Source organism: Corapipo altera, unplaced genomic scaffold (genome assembly GCF_003945725.1).
Source record: "Corapipo altera isolate COAL_440 unplaced genomic scaffold, ASM394572v1 61553, whole genome shotgun sequence".
In the NCBI taxonomy this organism is placed as follows: Eukaryota; Metazoa; Chordata; class Aves; order Passeriformes; family Pipridae; genus Corapipo; species Corapipo altera.
In genome coordinates this window covers 1,182,864-1,207,269 of record NW_020884918.1, presented here as the reverse complement: position 1 = coordinate 1,207,269, position 24,406 = coordinate 1,182,864, and the positions used below count along the sequence as shown (strand labels likewise).

Sequence of the window (24,406 nt, the reverse complement as noted above, 5' to 3'; positions counted from 1 at the left end):
CTTGGACCCCAACACACTGCACGCCTGGCCAGGCGGCAGACAATGCGCGGTGCCTGCCACCAGCCCGGCACCCGGCGGCCGACGGCCACTGCTGCCCGTCAGCGCCCGGAGATGTTTAGAGAGCCGCAAAAGGTAGCGCAGGGTGCCGGGGGCTCCGCACGAGTGTCGCCCCCAGGTGTGGACCCCAGGGAGGTGGGACGGGGAGGCTCCGTGGGGCCGGGCCCGTCCCGCCCCCCGCCCGCAGCACTCCCCCCGCCGGGAGCGGCGGCGGCCCCGGGGAGGGGCACAGCCCCGCCGCCCCCCCCGATCCACCCCCGCTCCTCTCCTGGCAGGGCACGGGAGCACTTTCAGGCACAGGAGTAGTTGGAATAGCGGAGCCACCTTCATTGGGGTGATTTTCTTTATTTATTTTCTTTATTTTTTTTTTTTTAAAGGGAGGGGGGCGGGGGGCGGGGGGGGGGGGGGGGAGAGTAGGTAGGATACTGCCTTGCCTCTCTGTTATTAAAAAAAAGCCAAATAAAGTCAAAAAAGTGGTAAAGCTTGCTCCTTTGTTTGTTTGTTTGTTTGTTTCTAAAACAGAAATTAAATATATATATATATATATATATATATAAATTCCGATCAATAAAAGGCGCAGGAAGGTTTGAAATTTTAAACTAACAACCTCCTTTCCTCTGCGGCTGACCCTTCCGTTTACAGTCACACGTGTTACCTGCGCTCCCGGGGGACGGGCGCCTGGGGTAGGGGCGTCCCGCTCCCAGCCTGCCCCCCAAACCCCCCTTCCCAACTCCCCGGGGCCGCCGCCGCCTCCGCCGCGGGGATCAGCCGGCGGTGCCGGGAACAATGGCCGAGTGGCCCCGAGGGGCCGAGGGGCTGTGGGGGGTTGCGGACAGCCCCCTGGATACGGGGGGATAGTCGGGGGTCCGGTGGATGCAGCCTGGCCGGGAGGGGAGCGGGGGTTCAGGCCAGGTAACTCGTAGGCTGCTCCGAGCTCGCCTGCTGGTGTTTCTGTGAGCTTCATCCCCGCACAGCTTGCACGGCAAGGCAGGGGAACGGGAGAAAAGGAAAACGGGGAGGGGGGAAAAAAAAGGAAGGAAAAAATTGCTCTGAACACACGCAGAGCCTTGTTTTGTTACTGTCCGGATTACTGTTATTATTATTTGGGGGACAAGGGGGAGTTGTGTCCTTAATCCGAGGCTCCCTACCCTCCCCACCTCCAGATGCTATGAAAGAAGAGCTGATTTCGTCTCCACCATACAGTACACTTTGTCTAGAGAGCATTGTTCGGACAAGCAACTCCCGATCACTGATGACTACAAAATGCGATTTATGTTTCCATCAGAGACAGACAGAATATCCTGATGGCTTGAAAGTCGGGCAAGAAAATCTTATCTAATCAATCCCTTTCCAATATACAAAAGCACACACACACACACACACACATCACACACAGCCCGTATAGGAGATAACGCCCGCACTGACTGTACGTAAAATAAATATCAGCAGCAGGAAAATTAACAACAGTCATCTCGATATTTTTTGTCTTCCTCCGAAGAGCTACAATAATATAGTTTGCGCTTTCCTAGCTTGATGTCATCATCAGCGGCATAATCTATTGAAAAAAAAAAAGCTTAAAGAGCATGCATTTTTTTAGATGCAACAAGAACAGATATAGTAAAGAGAGCTTGTAACATCACAATCACAACAACAACAGCAAAAGCAACCTCTAAGCCCGGGGATTCATCCGTATCTGAACTGCTTTTATTATCATTTGAGAAATTATAACAAGAGTAAATAATAAGTAAGAGACAACGTAATAATAGAAAGAAGTCAGAACACCTTGGGTTTGTTTTTTTTCCCCCTCTCAAATAAAAAGGCAGATTTCCCGATGATCACTGAAATTATAACGACAGCGATTGATCGGAGGGCTTGCAAAGGAAAAGGAAAAAAAAAATCATCATCATTGGTCCTAAAAACGCAACCGTTCCCCTTTGCTCACTTGGCACAATAGAAATTGACTGTCTCTCAAAGAGCCATGCGCCTAGTGCTATTTATAGCCAGGGGCTGTGTTGGAAGATACCATTAAGCTTCTGCCGGGCAGACAGACAGGGGGGTTGTTGGATGGGAGGAGGGGGTTTAGCCAGAGTAGAGGCAAAAGCAATCCCCCACCCCTAGCCTCCCTTCCCCGTACACACACACATCCACACACTCACACCCCACCCCCTAGTCTGGCTGGGAATTTGAACCGATCCAGCCTGTTTAAACGGAAAGGACACAGATCTTCAATGTAAAAAAAAAATCAGATCAGACCCAGAGAGAGAGAGAGAGAGACAGAGAGGGAGGAGTGTGTGTGTGTGTGAGTGTGTGTGTGTGTGTGTGTGAAAGAGGGAGAGGGAGCGAGAGAGCGAGAGAGAGGGAGAGAGAGGGAGAGAGAGAGGGAGGGAGAGAGAAAAGAAGAGGGGGAAAAAAAGGAAAGAAGATTTTCTCTATGTATATAAAGATGGCCACGTTAGCAAACGGACAACCAGACAATACCAGCCTGAGTAGCAATCACAGCAACCCCAGCACCAACGGGCATATGAACGGATTAAACCATAGTCCCGGAAACCCATCCACCATCCCAATGAAGGACCACGATGCCATTAAGCTCTTTATTGGGCAGATCCCCCGTAACCTGGACGAGAAAGACCTCAAACCGCTCTTCGAGGAGTTCGGGAAGATCTATGAACTGACGGTGCTGAAGGACAGGTTCACTGGCATGCACAAAGGTGAGTTACCTCCTGAACTTTCCCGGGAGAGATCAGGAGAGGAAGGCAGGCTCCCTCTCCCTCCCTGGCTCTCTCTTTCTCTCTCTCTTTCCTTTCAATTTCATTTCATTTTATTTCATTTTTGGTTGGCCCGGGGGTGGAGGCGGCAGGCTGGGGGGGCAGGGAAAGAAATAATAGACCCATCCTGGGAAGAGAAGAGCAAGAGACAGGGCAGAGAGTCAGCTTCTTTTGGCTTATTTATTAGTATTTTTATTTCTTTCCCCGCTTTTTTGAGGGGTTAGAGGCTGCTCCCGGGGAGCGCCGGGCGAGCGGCGGCACGGGCGCGGGGCCGGCGGCAGCTGTCCGCGGTGCTGAAGCGGGAGCGGGTGCTCAGTATTTACCTTCGGGAGCCGCTCATCATCAGCCCAGGGGTGTGTGTGTCCGTCTGTCTGTCCCTGGGTTTGCTGGGAACCTTTATTTTACAACTGTTCTGCATCTGGCACCGGCGCCTTTCCTTTTTCTTTCTTTTCTTTTCCTTTTTTTTTCTTTTTTTTTCCTTTCTTTTTTTTTTTTTTTTTTGATAATACTTATTTTTGCTACTGTTACAATTATTATTTGTAGTCCTCTAAAAAGCAAGAGGTGGAGGAGAGTGAGTTGCTCCTGGGGGTTATTTCATTTTGGCTCTATTCAGCATGGGAACAGGGATATAAACAACAATAAAGAAACCCATCTCAAGCGGGGCAGGGGTGTGTGCACAAAATCCCGAGATGTGTGTGTGTGTTTGAGAAGGCAAGCCAGGAGGGACAGGTGGCAGTTTAGTTCCAGAGGGGAGAAGTCCCTGAGCAGGTATATTCCAAGCACTACTTTAATGCGCCCGAAGTCCATCCCGAGAACTTTTTAGGTTTTCTTTAAAGGCAGTGGAGATGTACTCCCCACGCCATGCCTCACTCGCTCCATCCCTGCCCGCTCATTTCCCTGCTTAGCTTAGACTCTCCGGAGATGGATTTCAGATTAGATGGTGCTACGTTTTGGGGGGTGGGGGAGGGTGTGTGTGGTGGGGGAGAGATGCTTGAATCCTCGGGTAGGAAAGTAGGACTCGCAGGGAGGAAGTTGAAGGTAATTTGCATGGTAACCCCGCTTAGAAGCAGGAGAGACCAGGGAGTGATATGACCCACCTTATTAACTTATATTCTGTAAATGTGTGTGTGTGTGTTTATTTATGATATAGATATTTATTTTAAAAAAAGAAAAGGGAAAAGAAAAAAATTGCATCAGAAGTGATTGGGGTGTGACTCCAGATTTAGTGCAGGAGGAGAAAGCGTTTTGCACGGGGCTACGAGGAGAGTGGAAGTTACATCTTTAACAGGACAGCTTCAGTACCAGTGTCTAGTCCAGCCTGGTGGACTCCTGGTAGTGACAGTCACGGTTAATGGCATTACTGGCTTCCCAGCTTTCCAGATGCCTTGGCGAGTTGTAAATCTTGAACTTAACAGCATGTTTAGCAGGCATCTCTTCCCCCTTCCCACTCACTCCCCTCCTCGCTTCCAGTCTCAGGAAATGTGAGTGAAAATATACCCTGACAGTGCAAAGTACCAGTTTTACACAGGCTAGAGAAAATGTTCAGGGCTCAGGGACCAGGCACTCAATCTAAGTTATAGGATATTTCTTCCATCCTTTCTTACCGGTCGCTCCAAACACCACTCTCATATTTAAAATGATCAGTGTAGCTCTTTCGAACCTTACTTTCTTTCCAGACTAGCTTCCTAGAAACCACATCAAGGTCTGATTGGCATCATTTAAACATGACATCCATACTATAATAATTATTCATAATAAAAATAAAAATAATAGTAAGAAGTGCAGGGAAGGAAAGGTCCTGGGAGATTTTGTCCGATAGTCATAGTAGCCACTGAGCTCGTGTGTGTGTGTGCATGTGTTTTCAAAAAATCATCTAAAGCTTCTGTAAAATAAAAATAACAGCAGTAAAAGCTACACTGAGGAGAAACACTCAACATACTGTAGAGGAAATCTTTGAGTTAACACCTAGATAAAGTATTTTCTTTTTTTTTTTGGTGGTGGGAGGTTATTCTGATTTGTTGATGAGATTTTATTCTTTTGTTATGTTTTATCTTAAACCTGAAATTAATCAATCTATGCACTAACTTTAATTTCTGTTTCACAGATGTGAATTCTCCTTCTTTCAGTTCAGTTCTGCTTTTACTGTATGTCTGTATTCACAGAGACAAACTCAGGAAGGGGGAGAGAGAGGGAGAGAGAGAGAGAGAGAGGAGAGAGGGATCATTTATCTTGCTTGGATGTGTTTAACACATATCCCTGAATTAAGCAAGATACTAACTTCATTTCCCTCATTTCATTTCTGTTTTAAAGCTGCAACCTAGGAAAAAAGCCAGGTGGGGAATCTTGTCACTTCATCAAACCAGATTGCATGAGTTCATCTCAAAACAAACAGTCATTTTTAACCTCCTAGAAGTTTTGGACTTTGGAAAGAAAAATGATGATGATGATTGTTATTTTGCAGGCTAGGGTTTGAGCAAAGCTTCAATAGACACTGAGTTGCCAGCATTTCAGAGATCGGTTTTATTTAGTACATCCGAGAAGAGTTTGAACTCCTTTTTAGCGATGCCGCTGATTTATTAGCTAATCCTGATAAAAATGTGCCTCTGGCTACCTGGAAAAAAATTACTTTCTCGCCAGTAGTGATTAATTACTATTAAGTCAAAAAACATGATGGGGCTTTGAAGGATGAGGATTGTGTTTGGCTTTTTTTTCTATTATTTTATTTAATTTTATTTCATTTTTAATCTATTTTTTTTCTCTTTTCCTTTCTGTAAATGCAGTCATGTGAAGCATTGTATTCACTCAGATCTCCTTATTTTGGCTTTGCTTTGCAGGCATAGGTGAAGAATTGCATAAAGATAGTCCAACTTGGCTCACAGGGGTAGGTTGGCAATACAAAACCCCAAGATACTTTCCATAAGAGATGCATAATGCTTATACATTAATTGATCCATCACTCTCAGTTTATTTCATTCCTAATTCAGGGGATGAAGCTGTGGCAGTGGTATACATTGAAGGGTTAATAGTAGGCTGTAGTTTATTTAAGTGTAGGGAGAGAAAACCTTGGGTGTGGAGGGGGAGAAAGTGGGTTTGTGCTGGGAGGAGAGAGACAGAAATTAGTTTAAAGTAAAAACCCAGCAACCAGAGTAATTTCAGGTGTAAATCTATTGAAACGAGAGCAAAGGATGTGTATTCTTGAAAATATTATGAAGAGATCCTATTGCGGTACCCCTTTATAGAAGGAGGAAATTGAAAATTAAGAACCTGAAGACAAAGTACATGACTCTGCCCCCCTCCAAGAAAAACTATCACAAAAGGAGAGTGAAGTTCCAGGTTCTCTCACCAGCAGCTCTGGCTGATACCAGTACAGATACCAGGGAAGAGGCAGGGGATTATGATTCTCTTGCAGATACACAAAGACAGAAAGGGTACGGGGGAAGCATCATGTGGGGGAAGGTAGGAAAGGCTTACCAGATCCCTGAGAAAATAAGCTTTCATGGTACGAGTATAGCTGCTGCATATTTCCCCCATCCTCGTTTCTCTCCACACGGGGCAGGAACAGGCTCCTGCTGTGGTACTTTGCTCTAGGGTTGGGAAGAGGCTGTGTGGTGAGATCCACGGGCAGAAATCTGCTGGGGCTGAGCTGACCCACCCACACACACACATATACGCACACACATGCACGGAGTTAGCTAATCACACTTTAACAATTTAGCAAGACATTCATTCATAACTTCCCCCATCTTATCTAGCAGTGGAGTATGCTTAAAGGCTGAGTTACTGGGAGACATAAAGGTTAGTGCTCTCAGGACAGCCATATTATAATGCATTATCTTTGAAGTCATTTAAGGCCAATTTAAGTGGTATTTAGTATAATATTTATGAATTAATGTAATCTAAATATAGGACTGTCCCCATAGGTTTAAACAGTCTTTTCTATTGAAGCTTGCTTGTACCCAAGGCCTGGAAAGTGTTTTAATTTAAAACACACAGGTCTCCATAATATTCTATTTAGGAAGTCAGAAGAAATCAGCATTCCACACTTAACTGAGATTTACTCAAACACACACGGGAGAGTGCACTTAAAGAGTGGAGATAGTGAGCAGTGGGAAAGCAGGAGTCTCGCACAGACTTGAGAGCAACAACATTGTTTCAACCCTTTTCTAGGGGTGGAAAAAGCACAACCCCCCCCCAAACCCTCCTTGAAATCCACTGCTGCAGTCCTGTGGTTAGGATGTTTTTCCTACTGACCCGAAACTCACTCTGCAAACATTCAAGGCAGTTAGAAAAATGCAGTATGAAGAGAATAGTTTAGTTCTTTCACTGCTTTGCCTTCTCAAAAGTATAAATAATTTTTAAATTTAAGACACCTCTGGAGTAGGGAAACAAGTCTTCCATTCATTATATTCTGTTCTGTTTGATTACAAAGATAGATGATAGAAAAATTAAAACCTTGTTAAGTTTGAGATGTTTATGAAGGTTTTGGGTATGTCAGAAATTCAAAGGCGCAGTGAAAATGAGTATTCAGTTAAGATGATTTGTATATATGTAGAAATGTATATATTTGTGTGTGTAAACATACAGAAAAAGAGATGTATACACATTCATGTGTATAGCTTTTGGGAAATGGAAATTTAGTTGAAAAGAAGCACAACGCAATACAGGTGCTGAATAAACTCCTCCATAATTGAAACATAAGACTTGCCTGGCTGAAAGCAACACATACAGCATTTAGTATGGTAGTAAACCAAACAAGTTTTAGGGAGGTAAACGCACAAATAAACTGGAATAAAGCAGAGGAGACTTTATGCCTTAGGTCTAAAAAACAACCCCTTAAAACAATCAAAATGCAATTGGACAGCATGATGGAAGAGAGGAAAAAAGCAACCCCCTGTACATTAAAATCTCCTGTAGAGATGAATGTATATGTGTTTTGATAATGTCAAATAGATAGTCCAGATTGCTTCATAAATTAGAAGGGTATATGTTAACTCTTTTTTTCAGGGGTCTGGACATGGATTCTGGTTTCTAAAAGCAGCTGCAGCCAGTTATGATGATGTTGTTATGGTTGTGTCAGCATTTCCAATACAAACTCCAATTTTCTGGAATCTCTTGCTTGGCTGTTAAGTTTTGCACTGAAAGCTGTTCTTCAACTAGCCCCACCACCATATCAACTAATCATCCTTACAAGATGGATTTGTTTAAAAGTTACACTGATGTGGAGAAAAGAAAGAAATTAAAGTTTGTGTTTCTAGTGCTTTTGTTTCTTCTCTTACATTTCTCCAGGTCAGACTTATATTTTCTACACTTTCAAGGATTGTAACTGTTTTTGTCCCTCAATATGTTAACATACTGGTGCCTTTGGGTATTTTATGGAATAAAGAAATAGGGACTTATTTTTTTCTTAAAAAAATTAATGAGCAACAAAAATAAAATTCCATATTATTTACTCGGTCCTACTAAGGTTTTAATTAAAGAGTGATTCAGAAACTTACTAATTTCTGAAATATAACAATAGAAGGAGGGAACAGTTTGGTTTAGTTTTATGTTATTTTTTTTTCCTACACCCAACCAGAAAAGATCGGGAATTTCAGCACTGAAGTAGAGGGAAAAATTGAGGATCCTTGTCACCTTGGATGAAAAGCATGGTTCATCTGGTCCTGTATTCCACGTCGGCTGCTGACCAGTGTCACAGACAGGGCTTTCTTTAGCTGAAGATTCCAATTGCATAGCATAATAAAAGCCAGGCAGCTGACGGAATAGTCTTTTGAAGGAAATTGTCAGAAATACCTGGAAATTTTGTCTGGGTAGAAAGTGAGCGAGATCGCGGAAAGTGTCTTGTGCTCAACCGAAAAGTGGATTGTACCTGTCAAGGAGGGCGGGTAGAGGACTCTCTGCTCATGGTGGTCAAGAGCAAGGGCTTGAAGGGGTTGGGTGGCCAAGGAGCGTCTCCTCTAGCCCTAAGAGCTGGAAATATGCAGCCACATTTCTCAGCAAGACATCAGGGTGTTTTTTATCATGCATACCCTGTGCGCGAGCATACCAGCCGCACTGACCCGACAGACCATAACGACACTAAAGGAGCTGTTACCGTCCCTCCCGTCAATCAAGTGTGAACCGAGGCGGGTTTATGCGACAGGCAGTAATGGTTCCAAGGGAGAAAAAGTGGGGGAGATGATCTGGGCTGTTGGACCGCTTACCTGCATTTAAAGTAGAGAAAAAGCCTCAGAAGCCCAAAGACTCATATAGAGATTGGCTATAGACTTAAAGTAATATTCCAAAAAAGCAGGAGACTGCAGAGCTCAACATGACCTGTCTGTCAAGTGCTGTCTGGTTTCTGCCCTGTAAGCGTTTACACTAAGCAAGTGAGGTGTTAAGGAAACTAAGTTGAATCCCGACCTTAACAAATAGGTTGGTGTTTCATTAAACCCTGCATCACCTTTACTTGGGGAGTGAATGCCTGTTTCCTGCTTGCTGGGCAGAACTCAGTAAGAATTTTGCCATCACTTCAGTGACTTCATGTTTGGAAATCCTGGTGCAGGTTTGCACTTACTCAGTGTTTCGCATTCCCTCTAAAATTCTGGATTGTGGATTTACATAGCAAACCACAACACTTGCAGCTAATGCCACTAATTTCTGTGCATCTTGGCTTGTCCTTTAACTTAGCTTTCTCTCTGTAAGTGAAACTAAAACTAAAACAAATCTGAGGAACTGCCAAAAGCCCAATCTCCGCTGCATTTCTCACTCACTTAAATGCTCCACCGATACTCATATGACTGTTGCTGGGGTTTGTCATGGTGGACTGATCCTTGTGTATTAAAATCTGCTGCAGAAAACGGGAAAAATAATAACCCTGGTGAGTAAAAATTATGGTTTTCTTCCACCACTGCTCCACTGAGTGAGCTGGGGTGTATATTGCAAGGCCCTCTCTCTCTGTCTACCTCCTTGAGATGCATCGTTGCATTTTGGGGATTGCAGGATCTATTGAGTCACTTTGTCTGTGCTGCATTGCTTGGTGTGGGCTCTAGTCAGGATGACACCACAGAGATTGCATTTGTTTGCTTTTGTCACTGTGAGCCACAGCCTGAATGCACATACAGGTGAACGCAGCTTTTAATGTGCATTCATTATATCCAACTGACATCCCCTTGAAGGAAGAGAGGGCTTATTATTGTCGCTCCTTAAAATAAAGATGGATGAGAGCTCTAAACCTCTCAAATAAAGTACCTGACCATACGTAGAAGCTAAAAATAAATCATATACGGCCATCTATTCCATGTAAATGAATGGCAAGACATATAGATATAGACATTGTGTTAAGTTTGTCAAGCTGAAGCAGCCAAAAATATTGATCAAGGCAAGAGGGAAAAATTGATAATGAACTGGACTCCAAGAAGACTTTAATTGACAGTGACTTCTGTGAACCAGCTTTGGACAGTATATATAAACTGACCACGATGTAACTTTATTGCAATGCACTCTCCTGTAATTAATTGTCACCTTTGTTAAGACTGGCTACAGATCAAAGGTTTAAAGATACTTAACAGGTTCTTAGTAACAAACCCTTCAGATGCATTAGAAATATCCGACAGCTCAGCCAATGAGGCATGCAGATTTCGATCTACCTCACCCTTATCTGTTTATTTCTACCTCCTTTGTTGAACACAGACAGTCATTGTTTAACATTAACTATTTCATAGATGATACTTTGTTGGCAATTTTGATTCCTCCAGGGTTGCACGGCTGAAGGGACGTTCACTGTCAGATCTTTCAAAGTACTTCGCCGACACAAAGTTGCTTACGGTTTGGTAGACCACGGTGCAGTGCAGATACAGTTTGTAACACAGGCTGTTCTCATCCCTTTCTGTGGTTGAGGTGTGTAATTTCCTTATTTAAATCTGGAAAACACAAGAAGAACATAAAAACATAAAAAAAACCCATAAAAAACCATAGAGAAAACATTGAAAAGTGTAGCGGAGTATGAACTTTTATGTGCAAAGGGCATACGCAGTGATATAGAAGTGTGCCTGACATATTTGTATATCACACACATGCAACCATTTATTTTATATGTGTGTTAATGAAAACATGCATTTAGTACAGACAGGCTAATATAGGTCAGTAAATAATTCCTTTCTAAAAGACAGTACAGAGATCATATTCTTATGTGGAAGTGGCAGGTGACTAACAGGGAATTATATGCAGAGTTTAATATGATACATAACCATTTGTTCATTATACTAATTTAATGATACAGTCACACTTAATTAATTCATCTCTGGTTTATTTGTACATTGTATCTGAGTCTCCAAAATATTTTAGAGGCAACCAGGTTGCCTCCCCAGTGCACTGGGGCAGACAACTCTGGACATGAAGCTTCTTCAAACAGAATAAAAACGGCACTTTGCAGACAAAGTTGGTCTGATGAGATCTGACTGCATATTTGGCCTGTTTCTAATTCAAATGCCTGTGTATATACTACACAGAGACTGTGTATGCATGCATGTATCGAAAAGGCAGACTTGCATTTGCACATAGTTCCTCTCCTTTCCAGTCCCTAAGGATAGATTCGCATCACATAATATGCATCACTCACTGCAAACGCACACAAATATCTTTGTCGGATTCGGTAGCTTCTTGCAGGTAGATGTATAAAGCAGCATCAGCCTAATAATATCCCTATAAAACAGTGCTTCCTTCCCGGGATCCAGGGGGATGAAGGTTGTCAGAAGATCAAAAGATATATCACAGTGTGCTTGTTGAAATCCCCTGATTATGTTTCCTCTCTATAATGCTCTAATTCACTATTTGATCAATTGTAAAAGGCCCAATGCTTTAGGAGGGACAAAAAAAGTATTAGGTTACTAGATGCTTCAGGGTGAGTGAAAATCACACCTAAAATTATATGTAGCAATACAGTAATGAGCTTATCAATACTTCTTTAAGGAATCTGACAGCCCTATATGAGAGATTCAGTTCTGTGAGCAAAGGTCACAATATGGGTATTGCTTATTAAGGCTATTGATAGCCTAGTTGACCAATCTAACCAGAGACTGTATAATGTACCTGCTGTTAACAGGCAGGGAGGAGAACTATGAAGAATTTGCAGAATTGTCTACATGTAATATTAATAATATTGATTGATTCTAATAATATAATAAGGTAAAGACGCACTTCTTTGAAATGGTGTATGGAGGAAGCAGGGGGAGAGTGAGATACTTTTCCTGAGCAGATTGAATTAGTTTGCACCTCTCTGAAAGCTAAACTAGAGAAAACTCAGTTTTCTTGTCTGGGCTCTGTTTCTTGTCCATTATTTCACCTGACAGGCAGAAACGTGATTCCTCTTTCTCTAGGATCGGGTCTTTGCCTGGCAGGGGCACAGAAGGGACCTGAGAAACTTCGTGCATCCAGGAGCATTTTTGTCAACAAGTTCAGCCCCCATCAAAACAGTATTAGTCCTCAAGAGCTCTTTTTCAACGCAGAATTGCAATAAAGTGTTTGATTTTTTTTCCCACACCTTTTGTCAGCATTTAAGGGATGAGGGGAAAAAGAAGGTAGAAGTAATATATATTCTATGATATGTAAAATGTATAATTGACAAGAAAGGACTTTGCAGAGCAGCTACACACCTGCCCAAAAGCCCGTCGAAGTCTTCAGAAAAACTCTATCTTGCCTGCAGCAGTGTTTGGATTAGGTCTGAATTTACGGGCAGTTCTGCAAGATGCCGCTGGTTGAAGCAGGAGCGGCCAATAGTACGTGATACCTTAAGGTTGTTGCTCACCTAAAACCAGATACACAGACCTGAATACTTCTGAATTTCTAAACTACTCCCTCTTCAACAATAGGCTGCCTTATCTAGGTAAGCTAGTTCACTCCTGCTATACCATTCAGCTTCAACTGTCTCGTTCCAGTGTCCGTATGGTAGTTTCGAGATGGTTTGCATTTCACTGCACATTTTTTTTTCAGTTTACAGGGCAAGTGTTTTTCTTTTGTGAGCATTTAATTGCTTTTAAACACGATTTATTTGATCGTATTCCATCTTCAATAATACATGGTTGAGGATGTAATTTTTCACCCTCTTTTATATTGTTATTCAATTATGTTATTCTGTGGGATTTGTTCTGGTTTGTGCATTCGGACGGAACCTGGCCATTTTTTTACTTTGGTTTCCTTCTTCCTATCTTTTTTTTTATTTATATGGTTCTATTTTTTTTTCCTTTTAGAAAAAGAAATCTCATTCAAGATACTGGCAGTAAATGAGAAAAGTAGGAGTGGAAGTGAGGAATGGGCAAGACAAGCAACAAAAATGCTTTGGCAAAGTCTTTAAAAGTATACCATTGCTTCATGTTTATTTGCAAGAGAGGATGCAGTCATTTTTGATACCAAAGAAAAAAGTATCTTAGAAATTATTTAGCTCCAGGTTTAGTCACTGACAGAGAAGGGGGAAGAAAAAAGTGAGGCAACCCACAGAAGCACTGGCAGGAAAAGATCTCGCACATAAAGATCTTGTAGAAGATAAGGGTGCTAGAGTGGTGCTAGTTTTTACATTCTACTATGGATTAGGGAAAGCTAACAACAAATTAAACAAACAAATAAATAAACAAGAAACACAAGCATTGCCCTTCCTTGTGAATTATTTGCAATGGTTAATACACCTCAGAGCTGCTCCTTTTAAATTGCTGCCTGTGCCTGCAGCTTCATTCAAAGGAAGGGTATTATCTGGTGGGTGAGGGCGGGCGGTGAGGACGCCTCGGTTCTAATCACAGCGTGGATAATTACTCACCAACACTCTCTGATGGAGTCACTTAAGCTCGGTGCCTTCAGGCCTGATCTGAAACCTGTTGAATCAATGGAAAGATTCTCATTGGCTCCAGTGAGCTATTGATCTTTCATTTCCCCAACTGCAATATTAGTCCAGTCAGAGTTTATTTTATTTTATTTATTTTTTTTTGTTTTTTTTTTTAGGTGGCACAAATTTGACATTTATTTTTTCTACTTAAAGGTTTTAGTGTAACTCTGATGGTAAATGCATTACATCAGAGTCCCTTTCAGTGTAGACCCAGAATATATGCTTTCAAAAAACACTCAGTGAAGACATGGAAAATTAGCTTTGCTCATTTCACTTATAAATACATATTTGTCCCAGTTCTGCTAAGAAAGGGTCAATGGCAATTTTGCCAGTTTTCTTTTTGTGAGTAGGATTCAGCATCTGTGTACAGGAATATCATCATTCACTGATTCAGGATCTTGATTTGTATTTTTTTTCCCTTCTTTTAGTGAATCACATACATACTCTTCATTGTTATGGCAACTGAGGGAGCTTCAAAGCAAGAATTTGATGAAGGGCTACATCCCACCTGTCTTCTTTAAGGCCTGATCCAAACTTGTTGTTTGCAGCACGATTTGGATCAAACTGAAGGTATCTGCCTTCACAGGGTCAGTAGAAGGAGCAAGTTCCCTCTAGACAAGTGTTCTCCTGCCCTCACTACGAGTAGATGGAATTGGCAGTTGTCACACATTTGCCGAGTACCGACCCAACAATCTCTGAAGTCAATAGTTAGACTCTGACCCAGCCTCACAAACAAGACAGACACTGTGTGAATCCTTAAACAGTGAGGTGAATATCCCTGACTTTGGTAGAACAAGGTAGTCCAGAAGGTAGCTTTCACTGCTGCTACCCAAGGTGTAGGTTATTGTGCGGAATAAACAATATACCACTGTCCTCAGGTATCCAACCACAACAAACTTTATTTAGTAACATTTTCATTAAAGAGGAGGGTTTCAGGTTGTCTCCTGCAGTGAAGATCTGACAAACAAATGAATCAGGCTCCTTGTTTGTTTGTTTGTTTGTTTTAATTATTATTTGAGTTATACTTTTACTTAGTTCATCGATAGCAATGTATGCGGGATTTTTTTGTTTGTTTGTTTGAGGTCTTTTTTTGGTGTTTCCATCCCATCTGTGCTTATGTCTTTTATGAAATAAATGGAGGAGCTTGAGTGTGCATGTGGTTATGTGTGTGTGTAGAGTCGATTATCTAACCCCTAGTCTATTTGAAATCATCACAGTGCACTCAAGTCAATGATATTCTGTCAAAGGTGGAGAGGAAGCGTGCGTGCAGTGTGAGTGCGTGAACGTGATGCTGTTTGATTGCCTGAAATCCAACTAAGTCTCAGTTTCAAAGGCCCGGGGGCACCAGAGAAAGTATTTGTTTGTTTAATTATTTATATATTTACTTAGCTTTACTGACAGTGTTTGCAGATGGGGGGGGGGGGAGGACAAAACTGAACAAGGAATGTTGGGCTCTTGTTTGGAGGGGAATGTGTGTTGTATTAGCCTCAATCTGTTCTCCTATATAACGTCTGCTTTCTGGTGTTGAATGATCATTTGTTACTGACCGGCTCATTGAAAAAGGGCAGAGAGGTGCTGGTAGAATTAGATTTCGCGAGTTTATTCATAAAAGGAGTTGCACAATAGGTGTGTCACTCCCCTGTCTTTTCCCCTACACTGCTCCAGGGACAGGAATTCTGGCAGCAGCCTCTTAATTCAAAAAGAAATAGCTGAGCCACCAGCAAACCCAGTGACCCTGCTCCGTGCTGCCTGACAAAAGGCACAGGTCCAATGGCCAGGTGAGCCCCCCATTCTTCTGGCTCAGGTCTCCATCCTTGTCCTCTGCATTTGCTGTTCAAGTGCAACACCCAGGCTCTCACTGGCTGGGCTTGCATCCAGGACCAGTTCTTCACCCTCTCTTCCCAACCTTCCTTCTCTGGTTGCAGGTGCAGGTGTGGATGTGTGAACCACAGGCTCAGATCCACCGCTGGGATCAGGTCCCTTCCCCAGGTGCCGCTCCAGGCTCACTGCCGATTTCCCACAATGTCCTTCTCTGCCTAGCTGTGCTCATGAGTCATTTATTTTTCCATAGCCTACCTCTGCTGCTACAGACCACTTTCCTTGGCTCTCACCGTTGCTGTTCGCACCACTCTTCCCTTGGTTCGGCTTTGCTCTCGCACCATAGCTGGCTGTCACCCCTGTGGAGAGCACTTCACCAGTCCATGTCGCAAGTCACCACTTGGATTCTCTCAGACCACGTTAGCTGTCTCTCCTCTCCTTTCTCAGTTCTTTTCTGAACAGGTTTTGGCAAACAGAAGCTATACTGTCCAAATATCTTCAGAAAGCAAAACAGCTCCGAGTAGCAGCAGAAAGACTCTCACTCACAAAATATGCACAAACACAGATATACAAACAGATATATTTCTGCACATAGACAGAAAAGGTGGGCTTTTTTTTTCCTCTTTTGAGGTTCAAAGGTCGATGTCGTCTTTCAAAGATAAAAAAAAAATAATGCTGTAAGCCTGTAATTTCACCAAGGCGATTGCACCTCTTTATTTTTTAACATTTCTTGTTTCATTAAATCAGCAGCTGATTTCTCACACCTGAACAAAAATCCTGCATACATTTTCCTTTGCATTCTTAAAATCATGATCTTATTCATAACTACTCCTGGCAGTCCATTCTAGGACTACAGTTCAGCTTCTTGCAAAAATAATTTTCCCTGCTGTTTTGAAACATAACTACCCCTCACCTCCATGACCCCTCTCTAGCAACCCCAAAGCAAAGTAAGAAGACAAAATAAGCCTTTGATGTGGTGCTGCATCTGAGTCTTCTTCATTCAGAGGTAGGTAGGAAGGGATTAGAAGCCTATTTCTAGCCCAGTCCTCTTACTAACCTTCCGTATCCTGCCAGATCCCATTCCTAGACCTTGTTCTTCCTCAGTTTGCTATGTGTAAAGAAGAATTTGTGTTATCCAGCTTTGCAAAGAGCTTTGTGTGTATTTAAGGCAGAAGTCATGCTGTAGCTTTAGCGATGATGGTCTAAGGTTATAAATGAGAAAACATTTGTAAGGAGAGGTAATATCTTTTATTAGTCCAGCTGATATAGCTGAGGAAAAAAAGACAGATTTCCTTGCATGCCTGAAAGCTTGTAGATTTTTTTTCCAACTGTATCAGTTGGTACAATAAAAGATATTACCTCTCCCAGCAAGTCTTGTCTCATTTGAGGTGTAAAGTATGTATGCTGATTATTTAGGCCTGGTGTTTATCTGTGTTGAGGGATTAGACATGTCCTCACCCAGCTGGCCAGGCAAAAAGCATCCCAGGTTGGTGTCCTCGTCTTTCACCTTCTGTGATCAGCATCAGTGGTCATCTCACAGGTTTTGAGAGGTGTAGAGAAACTCTGATAGCCCCTGTTTTCTGATCCTGAAGATGTCCTTTCTTTTCTGCTGTTCTGCTCCCTTCCAAAGCACCACATACCCTGTCCTCACCCCTATGACTGTGATTTATTTATAAAATTGCTGCGTGTATATGTGTGTGCTTATGTGTGTGGGCAACCACACAAACATCCCCAAGCTGCCAAGCAAGCTGATGAGCATTTTCTAATGTATTTAGTAAGTAATAATGCAAACCACAAGCAAAAATTACAACAAGAAGAACAGGTAAAATTAAGCCAGGGAAGACTTTGGAAGGAAGGGACTTTTTTCCACAGCTGTGAATAAATTGCAGCCCGCTCCATGGCAGAGAGAAGAATTTGGGCTTTTTTTGTTTGCTTCATTTTCATTGTTGAAAATATTGGGCAACTGAAAAGAATCCAGAAGCAGGTAGTAGGTTTTCAGACACGGTACAATCTCACTCGTATGCACAAGGCAGCGATAGTCAGAGGACTGCTATTACTTATGCTTGGCTTTACTACCAGGGAAAGCGTCGGATCATCTATTCAGATCAGGATAGTCAGCTATGCCAAAGGTTTAATCAAATATTAAACATGGTCAGTAAACTTAAACCAACGTTAGACGTGTAGGAGTTCTGCTCCTTTTCAAGCAAGCACTCCAAGAGGGGAAAGTTTTCTTCTGTCTCTTTCTGATTGAGATCTTTTGCGGCTGGAGGGATTCTTTTTTCATACAGGGATCCACAGTCCTGTAAGACTAGGTAAATAGATGTACATAATGGGTGTTCTTATGTGTGTTTCTTGCCCTGTTAAGTAGAGACCAAGTTGATTTTTTCCCCACAAGTTCATATCTTTCTCGCTCAGATCATTTCCCGTATGCTGCTAATTGTTCACCCCATACATTTTGCTGTCCATCTGTCCCTCTCCAAATACAGTATTTTCTCTCTTGCACTCCCTCTCATCATCTGTTCAACAGAATTAGAAAGGTACGTGCATGTAGATGTTTACATGTGCGTATTTGCAAACCCGTGCAGGTAAATGCGTGTGTCTGGCTGCTTATTGATAAATAACACACTTACAAAGACACATCTGCCTCCTTCTTATGTACATTTGGGCTGTATTTACACCCTCCAGCCCTTATTTATTTTGGCTGAGGACAGTCAGAGGTAGAACATTTTGCACGGAGTTATGGTTTACGATGATACCTCTCCCTTCTATTATTCATTCTCTCTGATTTTTATCTAATCTCTCTTTGATTGTCCTGGTGCAGCTTAAGAGACAAAGTGAATTTTTATTACATCATCAATATAATCTCCAGCTAATCAGCATCTGTGTGCATTACCATGCCCCCTTTGGCTTTTCATCTGTGTCCATAAATAATAAAAATAAGGGCCAGTTTTTGTGTGCGTGCGTGTGTTTTTGTGTGTGTGTGTTGGTATCAGGAGGAGAGTCACAGCTGCACTTTTTCATTTCAGCCAGCTTGTTTTAGCAACATTGGACCCAGATTTGTGCAGATTGTCTTGACTATTGCCCAGATTAATTTCCTGGTGCCTAATGCTTAAATCATGGAAACAATTAAAGCGGACGAATCCATACAAATCTCGCAGCAACTGAACTTTGCTGTTAACTTGTACACACATTTCCATGGCGTTACATGCCCAGTGCCAGTGGAGTGTGAGATAGGTAATGTATACCCCTACATGGGTGTTCAACCTCTAAATCTTTAGTGTGTACTTGATACGTTTTCTTGGGTAGAAAGGATAGTACATTGCATGTCTTTGAACAGGAAGCTCGGAGACCAGATTTTTGGTTTTGATTGCTGATATTTTTCCACAGCTTGCTGTGTAGCACTTAGCCTGCCACTCAGGTCCACAAATTTTGCAGAGTTGAGCTCCTATACGTTTTTTTCTCCTTCCTTTCCAGCTCTGGAAGAACAATGAGGATAATACCTCCCCATAAAGTAAGACTTCTGCCGTACTTTGAAATTCTCATCCTCTGTACAGATGCATTGTGAATTTTAAACAGAATCATTCTACTTTCTCTTTAAAATACCCTGATTTGGCAGAGCAAGGCAATGGCAGTGCCTCTCTGTTAAGTGGGTAGATTTCAGATTGGCTTCCCAGTGGCTTAGGGTGATACTCGCATCTGATACACAAACTGCAACACTTGTGTCCCACTCTGCAGTGCCAGGATTAGTCCTTTACATGTTGTCCAAGACTGATCGCAAACACTGTGCCAGAGTTCAATTAGATCCAACAAAATCTTCAATGAAAAAAGGCACAAACACTTATGGACAAATTTCAGACCGATAAACTAAAGAGCAGCGAACCCTTTGGGGAAGAGCCTGGCCCTCTTCCAAATGAAATGTAGTTATGGTATAGAGCCGTCCATCCAGCAAAGTGTGCGTTTAATTCATATCGTGGAAAACCTCCCAGAACGCAATAGGTTCTTAAAGTTGAGCAGGTGCTTAAATGCTTTGCTGGATCTGTGGAAATCTGCAGTTCAGATGAAATAATTAAGCGTAGGGGTGCTACAGAATCCAAGTGAAAAGCATAATTCTGTGACTCAGAAATAACACTCCTTCATAGCCGTGACAGAACACTGAAATAATGAAGGAAACACTCTGTACCTCGAACACCTTGCAGTGTGGATCAGGCGGAGACCCCTCCTGTATTTCAAAATATTTCCTTTCTGAATTCTTTTTTCATGGACAGATTCAGATTAGATTTGGCTTGGGAATGGGATTTGCTCTGAGCAAACAGAAATACAGAATATTTTCAGTTCTCATCTTCTGTTTTCTTTTTTTATACCAAACCCTTTTCCCTGGCCCCTCCAGCTCCACTCCCTGTTTTGACAAATCAGCTCATTTATCAGATGGGAAAAGAAGATGGGGGGAACAGAAATATTTTTGGTTGCTTCTGTTTTGCATGATATAATCCCCCTCTTCGTTTAGCACCTCCGTAAATAGGAGTTCCAATCTGAAATTGGTCACAGTTTATCAAACTCAGGATGAGACCAGATTGGGTCCTGAGTCTCTATCAACCATGTAATAAAGAGACTAGAGTTTTACACTTCAGGCAGATAAAGCTGACACTTCATGTAATGTCTTCTTATTTTCCTGGATCCATTTTCTTTTTCTTTTTTTTTTCTTTTTTCATTTTTGACATTTATTTGCATGTGTACCACTACGTCTCTCTTTGTTGTTTCACTATTTATTTATGCCACCTTGCCCCTTCTTACACCTTTTTTTTTGCCCAGATTCCCCAAACCTAGTGGCTAAATCCCCTGGGCAGGTATGAAACCAACAAAATTCCTGGATAAAAATCTACCTTGAAGGATGAAGAGCATCCCCCGTTTGTAACTGGAAGCCATGAAAAAGAACACATCACTTATCTGAATTTGCTGTTCATTCAAGCACTGTTTATGGAGATTTACAGTACCTTGCCTGTGCAAAGAGCTCTATTGCATGGTGTCTGCTGGAGGATTTTAGGTTGCAGTATTAGCTGTGGTATTAAAAATGCATCGAAAGGCACAGGGTGGGAGATTAGTTGGATAGAAAGACCCATGAATGAAGGGTTAATTGCATTCAAAGAGGCCATCGTATGGAGCAGAAGAGGCAATAGGTTTCTTTTCTTCAAAATTTACTAAATAGCTGGAAACATGGTTTAATGAATTTTAATGGGATCTTTCTGAATCCTATGCATATTACATCTGCTGACTGTAGGAAGTCAAAGTATTGTTGAAAGGGAGAGTATTGCCCTACTTTAGGTTTCACAGTTCTGTATTTAAAAAAAATATTCTGCAACAAGCACTTTATTCAATATATATTTTTCTCCTTATTTAATTCCCGTCCCCCCCCTGCTTCATTGCAAGTGAGAAAGACTTTCGGGATCTGTGAGCCCTCAATACCATAGATTATTCCTCTGTTATGTAACACGTGCTTTACATTTATTGAGCCATCTTGTGCTGTCAAGATAAAGGAGGCCTTAGTATATTTCCTTGCTTAGGAACCATTGATGAAGACATGGTGATAAATTCTCCTCTCGGTTATATCCATGTAAATCTAGAGGAACTGACTCCCATGAATTTCTTCCAGGATTACTGCGATATAATGAGACTGAGATTTGGCCCAGTCTAGTGGGAAAAGGAAAGGAGAGAAGGAGTTGGAGTTCTCTTTCTACCTTTGGAGTGTATATGGGTTGGGATGGGATCTTGTGCTGCGCAACTCATTTCCACAGAAGCTCCAGCAGAGGCAACAGAAAAGTCAATCTATTTGACTTCGATGCAACACAAACCCAATATTCATTCACACTCTAGAAACAGTAGGTGTAAATGGCAGCATGGCAGAAAACTTGACTGCAACATTTTCATAATGCTGATATGCAGTGAGCCAGCATCACCTTCTGCCTTGAAATCAAAGGGAAACTGAGGCAGGGCATGTAGTGAATTTATCTCAGAGCAGCTGTGTCTGGATCCAGCAAGTATTTTTTATGTCTGTCTTCTCTACACTGAGGTTTTCTATTGCCTTGGTAACTTGAATTTTCTCTGTCGCTCTTTCTCAAAATGCCAGGCACCCTCTCAGACAGCTGATAGGATAAGGCTGCCCTACTTTTCATTAACCTGGGGCCCAGTTCTCCTTTGGGGTGCAGAGAGAATTGCTGAGACCCTCAGAAAAGAAGCTTTGAGGTTCCCTCGAAGCCAGCAGGAACTGACAGGGCTTGACATTTCGCACGATTTTGTTTAGGTCTGTGGAAGGAGAAAACTGCATCGCTTTAACTGCAGCAGCATGATGGGGATGAAAAACTTCTCTGTTAGAGACATTACAATACCTGTATAGAAATGGTTACACTGACATATAAATACACACACATACACACACACAAATAGCAGAAGGAAAGTAAAAGCATGCTGGTATTAGGCATTTTTAAATCAATATGGTTGTGCCCACCCCCCGGGGTCTACTGGGATAATATTTTCTGTGACAAGGTGTTGTTACACTGCGGCTCTGCAGATCCAGAGGGTGTCCCAACACAGGAGCCAGACCTTCCTAAAAGCAGACGCAACCTTAGATCTGGATTTGTACTGAGACTTTCCAGACTGAGAACAGCAGGAGGACTTTGCACCCAGGCTTTTGTGAAGAAGAAAGACAGGTATTTAAATGCACTTCTGCAGGACTTGAGACTAGCACTACTTCAACTTCGTAGTACAGAGTTGGTGTTGCTTTTCCCCCTTGTCTCCCATCCCTCCCTCATGTATTTCAGATCTTTCCCTACTTACAAGCAGGTAATGTGATGTTTGCTTTAATGGCACAGATAAGTTAGCTGTGCAACTTGGAGCGCCAGCCCTAAACCACCTATCCTCCCTTTGATCTGGAGTCAAAACAAAAGATGCCAGCATCAAAACGATCCTTTGCCAGGTAATGGTTACTTTGTGCACATTACCTTAATTCAGCTGCAAGGAACTCTCATCTCTTTGTATCGTGCCCAGATCTGCACTCGTCTTAATACTTTATCAATGTGCCAGCAAGCTGCTTCTATCGTGGATACAGCTGTGCAGAAGCTGTCAGCAATTTTAAGTAAAGCATTAAACAATACTTCAGGTGACAAAATTGTTATTTCCTTATCCCTCCTCCAATTCTTCCCCCTTCTCCTCCCTCACCAAGCCCAGATGATGAAGACCTTATTGTTTTTTTTCTTTTTTCTTTTTTTCCCTGGTGGGACCCATTTTCTCTCTAAGGGGTGGAGAAAGAGAGGCACAGAAATCCTTTAGAGAACCTGCAGACTAAACGAAACTCGCAAGTGAGTGGCTTGTCTTGGTGGCTCATTCACCCTCTGTTCCAGGTGAGCTGCTGGGGTAAGCCCAGAAAAGCTACCCACCTCACCCAGGCCCTGCCACAGGCAGAGCCTGTAATTCACAGCCCTATCTAGACTTTTAACATGCAGTGTTGTTGAGAGTTGGGAGTTAGGAGACATAGCATTTTTTTTTTTCCTAGCTCAGCTGTTGGTTTACTCTGTAGACGCTGAGCAAGTAATTTCTAGAGAAAAATTAAAACTGGCTGTCACTTTTTTTAGTGCCTACTTGTTTTGTATGCTTGTTGTGTACATGCCTTGGGGAAGGGGGTCCCTACCGCAATTGGTGTTTCAAGCTGGACACTGTAAATTTGGGATTGATTTAAAAACCTCAGGATACTTAACTTGTTGGCATTGTCTTTCTGATCTTTACTTTACAAAACTGGATAAATAAAACTTCCACATAAAGAACTTTGAGATTTTCTGAAAAGTTAGCATTTGACAGTCACTTGAAGTATCAGGGATCAGGCCTTGTTGGAATAGCACATACTGTGTAAACAGATATTTCCTAACAGGCAGTGCTTCGCCAGATTCTTGCTAAAAGGAGTTTAGCTTGTTCTCATGAATAATAATCAAGCCACCCCATTTTTTTTTTAATTTTTTTTTTTTTTTTTTGCTTTTTTTCCCTCTCCTCCAGAGGGAGATAGTTCTGAGGCACCAATACCTGGCAACAAAACTTACTCCTTGTACGTTTCCTTCGGACCGACCCGCTCCTAATAGATCAGCTCCGGTTTTATACAGGCAGGACCAAGGTCAGGCTCGCTTGACTCTAGCTGTCTCTTCCACACACCAGATACAATGCTGCCACGTTGTGGCTCCTTCCTATCTGTTCTGCCGCACGCACTCGCCCAGCGCTCGCATCCTACAAGAGAGCATCCTGACTTTTTCCCCGGGGAGGGCTGTTGACTCTCCAGCTCTATCATTGCCTACTCGGGGATACCATCCAACCCCACTTGCTGCCACAACCGCCAGAGACTGAAAAAGACCCCCCTGTCAGCGATCATCAATTATAAGCCCCTTGCGCACCCTCATAGTTTGTCTCCTGTGGTGGCAAGTGCTTACAACAAAGGCTCTCTGAGTTGGAAGGGAGGGTGTAGGAATGCCAAGCTTAATTTCTCAGATAGACACCACCTGTTTTATGTTTTACCCCACTCTCTAGATTCTTATAGAGGTGGCTTATGTTTTTGGTGTGAGGAAAATATACTCAGGCCACTCTTTTCCTAAACATCCCTTCTCTTTATTATCTGACACGTTCTTGATCCTCTTTATTTTTTCTACCATTGCTTTTTTCTTATTTCCTTCCTGTCTTTGAGTAAAAGAAAAACATATACACACAAAAACACAGCAGGGCAGGAAATTAAACTTTTGCACAAAGATGCTTTGGTAAGATGCTGGCTTTTCACTCATTTATTTTAACCGATTTTTTTTTTATAGGGGAGAAGAGAGCAAGGGATGTCACAGAAAGGGCAACTGAGTAGAGGAAAGAAAGTCTTTTAATTTATTTGGAGATCTCA

At 42.3% G+C, this 24,406-nt stretch overlaps 1 protein-coding gene across 16 annotated transcripts in view; it reads left to right on the top strand.

Moving 5' to 3' along the window:
• The first annotated feature begins 2,171 nt into the window (after positions 1-2,171).
• Positions 2,172-24,406, top strand: part of CELF4 (CUGBP Elav-like family member 4) — a 700,139-nt gene continuing 677,904 nt past the window's right edge. For 12 of the 16 annotated variants that reach the window (XR_003529771.1, XM_027656125.1, XM_027656123.1 and 9 more), the window contains exon 1: positions 2,489-2,768. Coding sequence is in view for 15 of the 16 variants with exons in the window: in XM_027656125.1 (XP_027511926.1) it covers positions 2,489-2,768 (280 nt within the window). In the remaining variant the exon portion in view is untranslated. Of the gene's footprint in view, positions 2,769-24,406 lie in introns of all 16 variants that reach the window. The other 4 variants (XM_027656113.1, XM_027656114.1, XM_027656110.1 and 1 more) reach the window with 2 other exon arrangements.